The sequence below is a fragment of the Sarcophilus harrisii genome, chromosome 1, assembly GCF_902635505.1.
Source record: "Sarcophilus harrisii chromosome 1, mSarHar1.11, whole genome shotgun sequence".
Lineage (NCBI taxonomy): Eukaryota > Metazoa > Chordata > Mammalia > Dasyuromorphia > Dasyuridae > Sarcophilus > Sarcophilus harrisii.
The window spans coordinates 565625594-565640537 of record NC_045426.1 but is presented as its reverse complement, the minus strand read 5'-3'; the positions used below and the strand labels follow the sequence as shown (position 1 = coordinate 565640537).

Below are 14944 nucleotides of genomic sequence, written 5' to 3'. Positions count from 1 at the left end.
TACCTGTAAAGATCTAAGATTTCTGTTCTAAAATTCTGTAGTCCTAACCTAATTGTTGTTCACTTCAAGATGTCAGTTTCTTAATGGCAGACATGCATTAGTCTACTTACTATTAGAACAAGTCTTTTCAATAACAGTGAGGGTAAATTTAAAAAATTAAAAAGAACCCTCAATATTTAAAGAAGTTATAGCCTATTAGAGATATTATGTGTTTTTCTTTTGGTGTGTACCCCTTCTCTGGACCATCTCTAAATGCCATTTCTCTTTTGCTTAATTAGCCCAGAACAAAAGGTAAATCAGAACCTCATCACAAGTAAGTATGTTGAAATTCAGCTCCAGGACTTTGTTAAGAAAATGCGTGAAAGGACAGCCCGCCAAAAGGAAAAGTTGAAAGAGGATGATTTATCTTCTCCTGAAGCCAGTCCCAAAGTTGGTAAGTATTTTTCATCAAAGTTTCACAAAAGGAAAATTTAGGCCAAAATACTTTAAGAAATGTTTTATAGAGAGGCCATAATTAGAATCCATGATCATTGAGTAGAAATCATTCTCTCTCTACTTTTCACCTACCTCTAGCCTCAATTCTTGGAATAATATTAGATATGTAATATGTCCTCAATAAATATTTGTAAGGTTGTATCATAAATAATACATGCTCAATTTGATTCTATTCAACAAATATTGATTATATAAAAATAAACATTCTTTTCCTCAAGGGATTACATTCTACTGGGAAGGGAAGAAAGAGAACAGGAGTATAAATATATACAAATATATGCAAAGTATTATAAATTAATTCAAAATAGAGATAATATTAATAACTAGGGTATCACGAAATGCCTTGTACAGGAGACAGCTCTTGAGCTATTCTTTGAAAGAAACTTAAGATTCAACACTGTCTCAATGAGGAGAAAACAAATTCCCAAAGAATGGACACTTTATTTCAAAGGTGATGGAAGATGGAATACATATAGGAAACTGTTCATAGAAAAGTGTAAGTTGAATAGGGCATGTGTGAAGAGCAACTAAGTCATTTTAGCTATCATAAATGCCCAAATTGACTACAAAGCACACATGAAAGAATATGCTATTTGCATCTAGAAAAAGAACTAATAAATAGAAGTACGTATTGAATGATTTTATATATAGATACATATTTATGTCTCACAGAAGCCATCTTTGAGGGATGGGGAGTAGGGAAGAAAAAAAAAAGAAAACATACATGACAACTTCATTATATATTTTAAAGGAATAGCATGTTGTACATAAGAGATTTGCACTTTCATATGGAAATCATCTTTTTATAATTATACTGTCATGCAAATGCTTGTTTGATTCCATAAATTTCAAATTAATTAAATAATTAATTGATTTAAAGAAAGAAAGAATGCTAGGAAGGTAAGTGGATGCCAAATAATGAAAGACTTTGAATATCCTACTGAGAAATTTGCATTTCACCCAAGAACCAACAGTGATTGGTGATGGAGTGTAAGGGGTATTAGATCTGTGCTTTAAGAATATTAATTTGCCAACCATAGGAAGGATAGATTGAAGAGAGTAGAGATAGATCATATCTAATCCTTAAGAAAGATTTTTCTTCTTTCATGGTACATTAAGCTGCACCTGCAGCTGTTCCTCCCCAACCAGAAGAAGAGACTAAGAAAGAAGAGGAACACTATTGTAACATGCTGTGTTGCAAATTCAAGAAAGTCCCATTGAAAGAGTTTCTAAAGAAGATGAAATTGCCAAGCCATATAGATTCACACACAGGTAAATAAGTGGCAAGTGCACTGAAGGCTGACTGTCAGTGATTAATCACTTAGCAAGTATTTATTAGGTGCCAAGCACTATATCAGGCATTAGGCTCACTGAGGTCTCAAAGACAAAAATGAAAGTCTTTATCTTTATAGAACTTACATGCTATCATTAGACACTGAGCTCCTCAAGAACAAGGGCTATCTTTTTCTATTCTTTGTACCTCTAGTCTTGTTTGAAGATGATTGCACTCAATGCAGCCTCTTAAATCAAGGTGCAACAAAATATGGATCAATTCTCTGGTGTTTATGCTAATTTTGAACTAACAATTAAGACCAAGAAAACACAGGTACTCCATTAGCCAGCACCAAACTATCCATATGTGGAACTGTCAATTATAGCAAATGGTGAAGTTTTGAATTCTGTGGATAAGTTCACTTGCTTTGACAGTATACTCCTCAAGGATGTCCACATTGATAATGAGACCTGATGTGTTCAGGGTAGCAATTCCTGGCTCCAAATGATGTGTTTGATGCTTAGGGACCAGATAATGAGATTTAAGAGAACAATTGGCACCAAATGTTAGGATTTTCTTTGGCAAAAGAGAGGTTTATTTAGGAGAAGAGTTTACAGACAAAATGAAGAAATACAACAGACGCCAGAAATGGTAAATATGAAATAGAGTTGGGAGAGCATATAGTTAGCAAGAAAGGGAGTTTTAACAATTAATAATGAAATAGATAAATTGCCTAGTGGAATTCATAATTAACCAGGAAAAAGTAAATTCTCCATGAGGTGGGAGTATACGCTTGACTGGTAGACTAAATCCATAAAGGAATTTAGCACTAAAAGAATTAGTTAACTATAAGAAGGAGAAAGACATCATGAGGCATGATGGGGAGATGAAAGGAAAGATACCAGAAAGTATGTGGGGAGGGAAGTAAGGAAGTTTATATGTTGCTTACTAGAGAAATATAAACTCTTAGGTCAGGACAGGTCAAAAAAGTCCTCAGTGGATCATGCAGTGACTTGGCTTTTTAATGAGGTATTTCCTGATTCTTTTCTTTCTCATAGTTGCTATTACCTCCTTACAAAATTACATTGTATATCCTTTGTATAGGTTTCAAATATATTTGTGCACAAATTGTTTTCTTTAATAGTCTACAAGCATTTATTAGGCACCTACTACATGTTGAGAGATTGGACCAATCTCTCTCTCTAAGAGGACCAAAATGACATCTTTATATTAGAGTCATGTTAGAGGGTGTCCAGTTGTAGCTATTCAAGCCAATATGAGCTCAAAATGCTCTGCCACAGATTGGACACAAATAATTCCTGTGAACATTTGGGGTAATCTCTCTAACTTTGCGCATCTTGCATTTCTTCTGAGCGAATTCAATTTTGCTTTGCTCATAGAGCATAGCATCTTCTCTGATGAGAGAACTCATGTTGGGTGATCCTGTACCATGTCATATAGTCAGTTCTAAAGTTCTTAAGAGAGATGTTAAAAGTGTTCTTGTATGGCTTTTTCTGACCACTGCATGAACACTTACCCTGTGTCTTCCCCTTCAAAACAATGATTTTTTTATTTGAATAATAGCCACTAGACCCAGATAGTTCTGGAGGAAAAACTGAGCTAGTGACTGCACAGTCCTGACTCACTTAATTTCAATTCACACAAGTCAAGACAGCACCTACCTGATGTCACTGGTTCTCTTTGAAAACAAAGGACAAACAACATTTAAATTTCATATAAAGTAAAGGATTGTTTATCCTACTCATAGACCCATAAGAGAACATGGCTTGCAAGAGATAATGTAGATTCAGTCACCTTAATTGCTTCAAATACAATATCACCAAGTTTCATTTCTCAATAAAGGGATTAGACTTTTCAGCTTCAAATCTATGATCCTATGATCTTATTATAGGGGCAGTATGGTAAAATAGTTAGAGGTCAGTCTTGTACTCAAAAGGATCTGGATTCACCTCTCTGAAGAATATAGTTAAGGATATAGGGAATTACTATATGGGAATTTCCCCAATGAAATAAATCACTAACTAAGATTTCTCCCTCTGAAAAGAAATTTGGAAAAACTCCCTTAAAGATTATTTAATCTAATCTCCTCGTTGGACACTTAAGAAAATTGAGACACAGAGACAGAAAGTGATTTCTGTGACCAAGATCACACATTCAACTATGAATAGGGAGAGTAATAGTACCAAGTAATATTACTAAGATTTCACCTCAAATCTTCTGGCCACAAATTTAATACTCTTACATCTATATTTTGCTGGTTCATTTAAGAACTCCTTTTTTCTTCTTTAAGCTGATATGGTGAAGTCAATGAGCTCAGGAGATAGAAGAAGAATTAATAAACTGCCTCTTTCTCATTATTGGTCTCCCCTTCAGAAACTCCATACCCTTACCATCTGCTCAGAGCCATCCTGCAGTCTAGTGCCCAAATGAAGAAATGAATGTAGTTTGTCAATTACTGGTTTCTCCATGGAGTACTCTTGGGATTTTCCTTGCCCTTACTGTGGTAAATAGCCACTTCTGATGAGATAGTAGGAAATAGAAAGGATATTCCCCCTTTGAAGGGAAACTAAGCCTATTTTATAGTCTGTTTTTTTTTAAAGCTCTCTATTATATATGCATTACCTTAATAGATTTACATATTACATTATATATGTATATAAAAGATATTCATGAAGAACTGAGCTTAAAAATTAATATATTTATGCAAATTGCAATTGCAAATGCAAATGCAAAATGTAATTAACTTGCATTTTGGGATGGAAATCCAAACAAAAAAAAAATAAACAAAAGATGATTTAAAAGAATGTTTATTTTATGCTTATTGTATTATTTTTGTTTTGTTTCTTCTAGATGATTCCTATGTCTTGTGGCTCTTGTTAGTCACAATTGCTTATAACTGGAACTGCTGGTTAATTCCAATGCGCCTAGCTTTTCCCTATCAAAAACCAAATAATATGAAATACTGGCTTATAATTGACATCATCTGTGATATAATATACCTGAGTGATATGCTGATGATCCAATCCAGAGTGGAATTTTTAAAAGGTGGAGACAAAATAGTAAGTGAAAAATGGTAGGAAATTTTCCACAGATTGGGCTAATATAGTTGACAAACTATAGCCCGAATCCTAATTCTGACCCTGCCTAGTTTTATATGCCTATACAATAAAATTTTATTCAAAATGTAATAGTTACTGTTATCCCTTCCACATCACTACTTTCCCCATCATAGTTTTAATCTATCACAGGTTGGTATAAGAAACTAATAAGAATTTGGGGGGAGTTTTAAGAAAGCCACAGACAACACAGAACCTGTGAGCAATACTTAATCCAAATTTTACAATGTAAAAATATTAAAAATAGGGAAAATTTCTCTGGTTTGAAAGGCTGGCCAAAAAAAATTTATGCAAATTTTTCAAATCAAGAGGACACTGAGTCCCGTTTAACATCCATAATGTAGAAAAAATAACTATATTTTCTTAAGCTCACTATATGCAAGAACAGACTAAAGTCTGAATTTGACCCTTGAGGGACAGAATTTGGCTCCCTAGCTATGGTTTGCACTCCCTAACCTTGGATCAAGGAGGGAATTTATTTTTATTATTATTTTTATTTTATTTTATTATTCAAATAATTTTACTTGGTATGTGAACATTCTATTTGTATGTGAGGCATTTGCCAAAAGGTAAAGAACACCTGTTAATGGCATTCTAGTCTCTCTGAACCCAATACCATGTAAGTGAATTTTTATATGAAGTCAGAAGAGGCAAGGTTTTGAAATCTTATAATTTTAGAACCATATTTACTCAACAATAGCCAGTGTAGCATATCAAGTCAACACTCAGGCAGAATCTATCCAATGTATTCCTTCTGCTGGCTCCAGAGCATTAGTTAACTCGCCAACGATATCCCCAGAGCTCACTGACAGCTTGAGGAATGATGATGAGAGTGTACAAATAAAGAATAAACAAAAACAAACAAAAAAGAATGCTAATTTCAACCTCCATTAGATACACAAGGGGGGGTAATCGATGTTTGACAAATGGAAAATGACAAAATCAGTAAGGAAAGACTTTTATTTTCAATTTTCTAAGAAGCCTTTGCACACAATGGAGAGTTAGAGCTAAGAAAAATAACCCCCAAAAACACTCTCTGCAGGATCTATTTAAAATCCATTATCATGGGTTGCTAATACATGGTAGAAACTACCAAGAGAAATTCAAAGCTTTCTCTCATTTAAAATAGTTCAAAGGTGAATAAGATCATAGGGATTAGAGATGGACTGAATTTAATGTCATATATTTTAATTCACTGTAAGATTTACAGGACAAGAAAGTAAGACCCTAACACAGAGGTCCTTAACCTGAAGTCTAAGAACTTTAAAAAAATCATAATTGTATTTAAAGATCATTGGTTTTCTTTGCAATCCTATATGTTTTATTTTATTTTATGCATTTAAAGACAGCTTCATGAGGCTGTGTTTGGAGTAAAAGGGTGCACAGCACAAAAAGGATTAACAATGCCTGCCCCAAGTGATTAAATAATTTACCCAAGATCACAAAAGCATTAAATGACAAAGCTTAGATTATGTACTTGACTGCTAGGAATTTTGCTAGTATTGTGGTAAGAAAACCATATAGGGCTAGGGTATAATCTGCACCACTATCTACACCTAAAGACCCATGTAATTCTTAGGTTCAGAGTTACATGCCACCAAACTGGTTGGATATATGAGGCAAGATTTTCCATTTAACTGAAGAATTTTTTTTCCTTCTTAAAGTCAGAGAACTTTACTAGCAATAAATTAATAATAGATAACATTCATATAGCGTTTATTATGTACCAGACACTATACCATGCCCTTTACAGCTATCTCATTTAATCCTCACAACAACCCTGGGAAGCAGGTGCTATTTTTCTCCATTTTAGCAGATGGAGAAATTGAGGCAAACTAATTAAAGTGACAGTCCAGGATACTATGAAGTATCTTCGATCTATTGATCTGTTTTCAAGACAACAGAAGCAGTGTTGGAATTAATGTGGATGTAGATATATGAACAAGATTGTTCTTGGGCAAGATAAATGCTTAGTACTAGGCTGTCAAAATGAGTGCTACCAAGGCAACCTCAATTTTCTAACAGTAATTAAGAAGAATGTTCTTTTCATTTCCTTCCACTTTCCTAATGTGGAATATGGAGATGATAATACTTGAGTTACATACTATGGGGTAATATGCAGATTAAATGAGGTGATACAGGTAAAGTGTTTTGAAAATATAAAATACTATACAAATAAGGTTCATCATAAATGTGAATTATTATCATTGGATCAAGGATCCACTTTATGTAGATTGCTACACAAGTACTAAACAATCTATTATTATATTTTCAACTATTAACATATTGTTTATTTATTTGAAGCAAAGGGAGGGAGAATTGGGCAGGATATGTGCTTTCATTGGCCTCCCAGTAAGAAAACACCTTCTGCTAATGCAGACTGACAACTGCTCTACAATTTATAGACTTAGAGAATAGAGAGACCTTGAAAGGTTAAATGAGGGTTGCACAGTCAATAATTACAATTTCTATTGTTCTTAATGACTTAAAAGGGGTTTCCTCACAACCTTTTCTTAAGGTAGACAGTGCCTCCATTTTATAGATTTAAAAAATTCCAGTTCACATGGCATTTACAATGGTGCTGAATTTTGATCTAAAACAGTATAGCATATAATTTCACAAGGGATATTTTCAGCTGAATTTAACCCATATATCTAATCTTATGGCCATAGACAACATTGTGAATCAAAGCCAAGGAAACAATTTGCTGAATATGCTGTTATTGACCCCAGAATGTGAACTCTGTTTTAACTTCTCCACTCAGCACTACCCATGTGTCTGCTCACAATAGCTTTCCTATGGGGATAACTGATTTTGTTCAGATTCGGCACACTACTAAAGGGTATAAAGATACAATTTAAGTTTTATTTATGACAGTCAGAAGTATGACTTTTTGACAAATATCAATGAAATTTCGAGATTGGAAAAAGGTTATGGAGCAAAATGTCTTAAAGGAAAAACTATGGAGTCTGTTATCTTAAAATGGGTGCAATGTAACCGGACATGACTGGGAATACATCTAGATGCAAAAGCCCAGCAAAAAGGAGGGAAGAGCTGAAGAGTATTCTTTGACTTAGCACTTATTGACTTCCCTTCATTATCTAGAAGACAGACTGAAAAAGCAATACATAAAAAACCTGATAATTTTACCATAGCAGAGACACAAGTCTAAGCACCTTAGAGAATCTAAGAAATCATTGGAAGAAGTTACTCTATTCTCTCCTCTTGAATTTGCATTGACTTTCAGTTTACTAGGACAAATGAGAGCTAGGAAATAGCTCCCACCCAGAAAAAGCCAGATGAAGTAAGAAAAGAACTAAATACAGTCCAGTATTAAAATTAATCAGGCTATATAGTTTGAAATGTGAATTCTTATGTTCTTAATATTGCATTTACATGTATATTTTAGATAGACCCAAAGGAGATGAAAGAGCACTACCGGACTTCAATAAAATTTAAGGTTAGTATCCTGTATAGTCTTTAAAAATCCAGGCACAATCCCTTCATGTTAAATTTCTTAAAACAAAAGCCCTTCTCTCCTAGAATTATACCTTTTAAAGAAATGGATCATATAACTGAAAATTAATTGACCACAGGTAGATAGAAAATATTTATTCTTTATCAAATACACTATATTTTATTACATGGTTTAATAGATATTAAGCAAATTTACTTCGTGCCTTTATTTAAACCTAAAATCAAAAGTGAAAGTTTTAAGCATTTATTAAGTGCCTATCATGCAATGTATTTTATCTAATTCATAGCTGTACACATAAATAAAAGTCGGAAAATTTTCATTTCTACTCTTGGCTTCTTGGAATTGTTTACCTAATAGAATGAAAAAGAAGAAACAGAGAACATAGTTCTTCTAAGGGGAAAAAAAAGTTTTTTAATCAAGTGGTTCCATGGAAAGAGTGGTAAATTTGGATCCTCAGGAACTGGGTTCAAATCTCCATTTATTGTTTGTATAACCTTGGGCAAGTAATTTAATTTCTCTATGTGTCAGTTTCCATATCTGTAAAATAATGGAATTGGACTACATGACTTCTATGGTCCTTTCCAGTTCTAAGTCTATGACCCTTTGAAAGCAGAATTAAAGATTCCCACTATCTTTATTGTTAATAAACATCGACTAAAATTCCTTTATAAGTTTTTCAGTTACTATTTCCTAGTAGAAACCTGTCATTATACTCTACCTATACCATAAGATTGTTGTGAGGATCAAATGATATTATTTAGCCTGACACATAAGTAGGCACTTAATAAATGTCTCCTTCTTTCAGAACATCAGATTAATGTCGTCTATGAATATCATAAAATTCATTCCAGAGTCTTTCTCAATTACTTTTTAATCCAAATATGAATAGAAGCATTTAGTTTATTTGTTCTTCTTATTAAAACATGTATATAGTTTGTAGCATGGGACATCAGTTATTTGACAACGAGTAAAAAGTTCAACTCTATCTGTGGCCAACTTACATTTGTGGCAATGTGGAGACACTAATCCTGTTTTATGGTGGAGTCTGCACATGTCAAGTGAAATAAGGAACCAAAGCCTGATGAGGCAATGGAAAGAGCTTTAGGTTCATTCAGGAATTCTGGTTTCTTCCAGTAGGTCTGTGGGGTAACTTCAAATGAGTTAATTCACCATTCCATAGTTTCCTCATTTGCAAAATGCACTTGAGGATGTCCCGTCTCCTTCTCAAAATTACAATGGGAACAGATAACATTTGGGAAATACTATTAAGAGTCAAAATAAGGAGTCTTATTATATTACTTATTTACTATATCAGTAAACATGTTAACAAATAACAAATGGTCTGGTTAATTCAGACTAAAAGTTCCATTTTTATTCCCAAGTTTCACTTTTCCCAGATGATTGTCTTTATCTCCTATTCCATATCTGTGACCTTGAATAAAACCCTTAATTGTTCTATAACTTAATTTTACTATTTTTAAGATGTCTATTAATATATACATATACCTATTACTCAAAGTTATATGGAAATTAGTCCTATTATTCCCAGTCCAAATCATCTTTCCCAGGCTACCATTCCATGTAGGAAAGTAAAACCTAGAGTCCTTAAGGTACAAGAGCTGGGTGGATGGCAAGACCCGAAGGTCCTTTGGATTTATTAGTAATAAGTCAGATGACAGTGCTGGGAGTCTGGAGGATATAGAATCAACCCAGATAGTAAGAAGTAGAGCACCCAAACTTGCAGTGTCAAAGGAAAAAAAATATATATAGTCCTCCCTCTTACTTGGAGGATAAGAGTTGTATTAAATTCATCCAAATCATGTAAATGTTCATACCATTTTCCCACCAGCTGCCTTGATGCAAACTTTATGAGTAAAGGAAAGGAAAGGGGAGAAGGCATCTCTTTGGTAGTCTACCCAGCCATCTCATGGGATGTGGAGTGAAGAAAGCCCTGGGATTAAGGAAGGGAGTAAAGGAAAGAAAATGGAACAGGGTTTGCCCAGTAGCAGATCTTGCTGCCAGGTCACCTCATGGGGTCTGGGCTGCCAAAGGGTCAGAAGAGGGAGAAAAGGGAAGGTAAGAAGCGAGAGTATCTCTGAGAATAGATTTAATGGTAGGTAGAAGGTGTCAGTTAAGGCATTGCCACCAAGATAGAATACAAGTGTTGTATAAGAACCTTACAACTATCCATAGAAGAGGAGGAATAAGTATTGCAGACAGACGTGGAGAGGTATAATGGAAACAACAGTGATTTGGGACCTAGTTTTCACTCCTAGCTCAACTACTTACTTGCCATGGAACTTTGCCCAAGTAATTTAATATCTCTGATTATGTTTCCTCATTTTTAGAATAAGGATAGTCAAAGTTTTATACCTGCCCTGAAGGGCTATTGTTATAAATAAATGATGTAATAATGCATATAACAGGCTTTGAATACAATTGGTGACCAAAATAAAAATGTGAAATGATCCCTTAGCTATTCAACAGCTCCTCCCTTCAGACCGTGTATGAAAACTGCTGAAGACTTGCAAAAGAAAATGACTTGAGTTTCAATCCTTCTTCCTTCCTTTACATGGACTCTGCTAAATGTGCTACCCAAAGCAGTAAATTATCAGTCCAAAGGTAGATAATGGGAAAACAGAACAAAAGGCCCAGATAATCCACAAAATAGATAATGAGCCTCAGAATACTGAAGAATTTGGCTGCAACATAAAAATACATTGGAAGCAATGAATGTTCAGTGGTTTCAAATAAAGCCAAGGAGAGATTTGATTTTTAGGCCAAAAGGCTGCTTCCCAGCAGCATTTTAAAAATACTATTAGAATGTACTTAAGCATCAGCAGCTATGCCATAAATTAAATGTATGTGATAACTCAAGCTGTGCTGGATAAGGGGTAAAAAATCTCCCCTAGGATTCAGTGACTAGAAAAGGATCAAGTTCATGGTTGTTAATCTATAATAAATTTAAAGTGGATAGCATTTATGAAACATAATAGAATTCTTGTTTTGTGATGATAATGTGGTTTTAGAAAGATTCTGAATTTCACTGTGAAAAGCTCCTTCAAATAAAGGCCTACAGACAAATTTTTTCTATACAATGAATGTTGAATCCAGCAATGTTCAGAAAGGGGTGTAAACACATTATAATTGTCAATTGTACTCTTTCAACAGCTGGATCTCATGTCAATAATACCATTTGATGTTCTTTACTTCATTTTTGGGTGTAATCCAGTATTTAGAATAAATAGGACACTAAAGGTGAGTTACCTATAATTCATGCTTCTTTCTGAAACAGTTTAAGTGAAACAGCCACTTAAAGTTAATGAGTTCAACAGATGTTTACTTCTAAATTTAAATTTTTTTTAATTTCCACAGTCTATATGATAGCATCATTATAAGCTAACATTTCCACAATGCTTACTGTGTGTCAGGTACTGTACTAAGTGCTTTACAATTATCATCTCCCTAGATTCTCACAATAACTCTGGGGGTAAGTGCTACAATTATTCTCACTTTACAGATGAAGAAACTAAAGCAAGCAAAGATTAAGTGACTTGTACAGCTAATAGATATCTGAGACTGGATTTAAAATTCTTCCTGACTCCTTGTTCTATCTACCATACAATCCAGATGGAGTGCTATATTTGGATCCAGAAAGACTGCTTCTGACATAGACTAACTGTGACAGTGGGACAGTGGGAAAGGGAAGGAAGAGAGGGAGGGAAAGAAGGAAGAAAGGAAAGGAAGGAAGAAAAGAAGAAAGGAAGGGAAGAAGAAAGGAAGGAAGGAAGGAAGAAAGGAAGGAAGAAAGGAAGGAAGGGAGGGAGGGAGGGAAGGAGGAAGGAAGGAAGGGGAAGGAGGAAGGAAGGAAGGTGAAGGGAAGGGAAGGAAGGTGAAGGGAAGGAACGTGAAGGGAAGGGAAGAGAGAGAGAGAGGGAGGGAGGGAGAGAAGAAAGAAGAGAAAAAGGGAGGGAGGGAAAGAAAGAAGGAGGGAGGGAAGGAGAGAGAACAAAAGGGAATGAGGAAGGGAGGGAATGAGAGAGGGAAAGAGGGAAGGAGAAACAGAAGGAGAGAGGAATGGAGGGAGAGAGGAATGGAGGGACAGAGGAAGGAAGGGAAGGAGAGAGAGGAAGGAGGGGGAAGAAATGGAAGGAGGAAGAAAAGGAAGAAGGGAGAAAAGGAAGAAGGGAGGGAGAGAGGGAGGAATGGAGGGAGAGACAGAAGGAGAGGAGGGGGCAAAGAGAGAGGAAGGGAGGAGAAGGGAAAAGAGGGGAAGGAGGGGATGAGAGATGGAAAGGGAGAAGAGAGGGGGGAGGGAAGGGGAGGAAAGGGGCAGGGAAGAGAAGGAAAGGAAAAAGGAAAAAGAAAAGGAACATTTATTAAGCACCTGCTATGTGTCAGGCACTATGCTAAAAGCTTTAAAAATATTATCTTATTTGATGATCACAACAAGAGGTAGATGCTATTATGATTACCGTTTTACAGTTATGGAAACTGAAGAGAAGCTAAGTAACTAACGAAATTTAACTCACATCTTCCTGACTCCTGACCTATACTATTCTACTTTGCCACCTAATGCTTCATTAAAAAAAAAAATTAGTAATATACCAATGGGTTGATGATCTGCAGGAGTAAAAATAATTTCCATATCCAGAAATTTCCAAATAAATAAAATTATAGGTTCAGCTCCCCCTCCCACAAAAAAACAACACATATTTTCATTTACATATACACATATGAAGAATGTTTAGTAATAGAATAGAGGGCCAAACTCAAAGTCAAGAAGAATCTAAATCCTGTTTATAATCCATACCAATTGAATGACCCTAAACAAATTACTTAATCTCTCAATAACCTAAGCAGTTCTCCAAAACTATATCTTATGGAGTAAGTTCTTACTGCATAAGTAGAAATCCCTTCTTGGGAGCTCTCATTGCTCTAATTTAATCTGTGATCCAATAACACCAGTCTCCTGGCTATTCTTCAAATTAAGCATCCAATTCCTGATTCTAGGCATTTTTCTCTATCTTGTACTACATGCTCAGAATGTTTTCCTTCCTCATCTTTGCTTACCAGCTTCTTTCAAGCCCCTTTCAAGCCCTAAATCCCCATCTTCTACATGAAGCCTTTCCTGTCCTACCCTTCTTAAAGTCTACCTCTAAAATAATTTTCAGTTTTCCCTGACTCTAACTTGCTTATATCTTCTTGTTTTTACTTTGTCTTCCCCCATTAGAGTGAGAGCTCCTTGAGAGCAAGTATTGTCTTTTTATTTGTATTTCCAACATAGCACAGTACGTGGCACATAGTAGGCATTTAATAATTGTTTGTTGACTCTATATAGATAAAATCATGGGTCCAGTGCCCACCCCCCAAAAAAGAATGCAGAGTGTTCTTCAAATGCTCCTCAATTCCATGATGATTTATTCCCTCTAGTCTATCACCCAAATCAACAGCAAAAATCATAACAGAAATTAAAAACAAATAATGTGTTTTTTAATCATTGAAATTGATGTTCGGTTTTTTACATATTGGAATAGCTATTTCTAAGACTTCCAAGTAAGCTCATTTTTAAATAAACCCCTGCAAAGTACAAATGTTTACATTTACATTTCCTTTTAATGGGAAAATCTAGGCATTTCTTTTATGTGGAAAATAAACAACTTTCAAAAGAATCTAGGGAATAAGTGTTTAGTTAACAAATTTCTTTTGTACCTAAAAAAAAAACATTTTTTAAAAAGTCAGAAATGCTACATAATTGTTATTAATAGCAATACATGAAAAACCTATGTGATCATGAATAATTAATTACTGATATGAGAATTCCCTCTATTAAAGGAGTTCTCAGTCACTCCAGACAATTAGACGGAACATCTAGATTAGTGATTTTCCCAAGGTGACAAAAGTAATTGTGTCAGAAGTCTCATCTCAATCTAAGTCTTCCTAACCCCAACATCAATAGTCTACTCATTATGTAAAACTCACCCAAATGATCTACAATTTAAAATGCAATTCTACATCTTCCATTTCCATGCCTCTGTTCTGTCTTCCATTCTAAAAATGGAAGACAATCTTCCTCATCTCCACCCCTTGTTTTCCTTCAAGCCTTAGCTCAAATGTTTCTTGCTGCATGAAGCTTTTCCTGGTCACCCCCACTTGGTAGTGCTTTCCCCTTCAATGTCATGTTGTATCTACTTTTTTCAGGTTTTCTATATAACTACTTATAGGAGATATTTATATAAGTATGCACATGTTGTCTCCCCATTTGTATGTAAGTTCCTTGAACTTAGTAGAAACTATTTCTGTATTTTTAAACCACAAATGGAAGACTTTGTAATTATATTATTTTCTAGAAGATAACAAAAAATGCTAATTAACTGGAAGATTACACGCTGTCTAATCTATACAAGACAGTAACACTAAAAAATCATGAAAGTGCCAAGTCATGAAATATTCTCACCATATGTAATGATCTCTGGAATATTGGTTCAGATTAAGGAACTCTTAGTGGCCACCTCGAGAACCATAATTACCTCAAAGAGTCACAGGATTCCTGGAGTCGAT

General features: G+C 34.8%; 1 protein-coding gene across 1 annotated transcript in view; it reads left to right on the top strand.

Moving 5' to 3' along the window:
* Nucleotides 1–14944, top strand: part of CNGB3 (cyclic nucleotide gated channel subunit beta 3) — a 139926-nt gene that overhangs the window by 64904 nt on the left and 60078 nt on the right. Inside the window, exons 3-7 of the mRNA XM_012541699.2 lie at nt 279–433; nt 1615–1767; nt 4640–4848; nt 8315–8365; nt 11555–11641. Coding sequence (XP_012397153.1) covers nt 279–433; nt 1615–1767; nt 4640–4848; nt 8315–8365; nt 11555–11641 — 655 coding nt within the window. The remainder of the gene's footprint in view (nt 1–278; nt 434–1614; nt 1768–4639; nt 4849–8314; nt 8366–11554; nt 11642–14944) is intronic.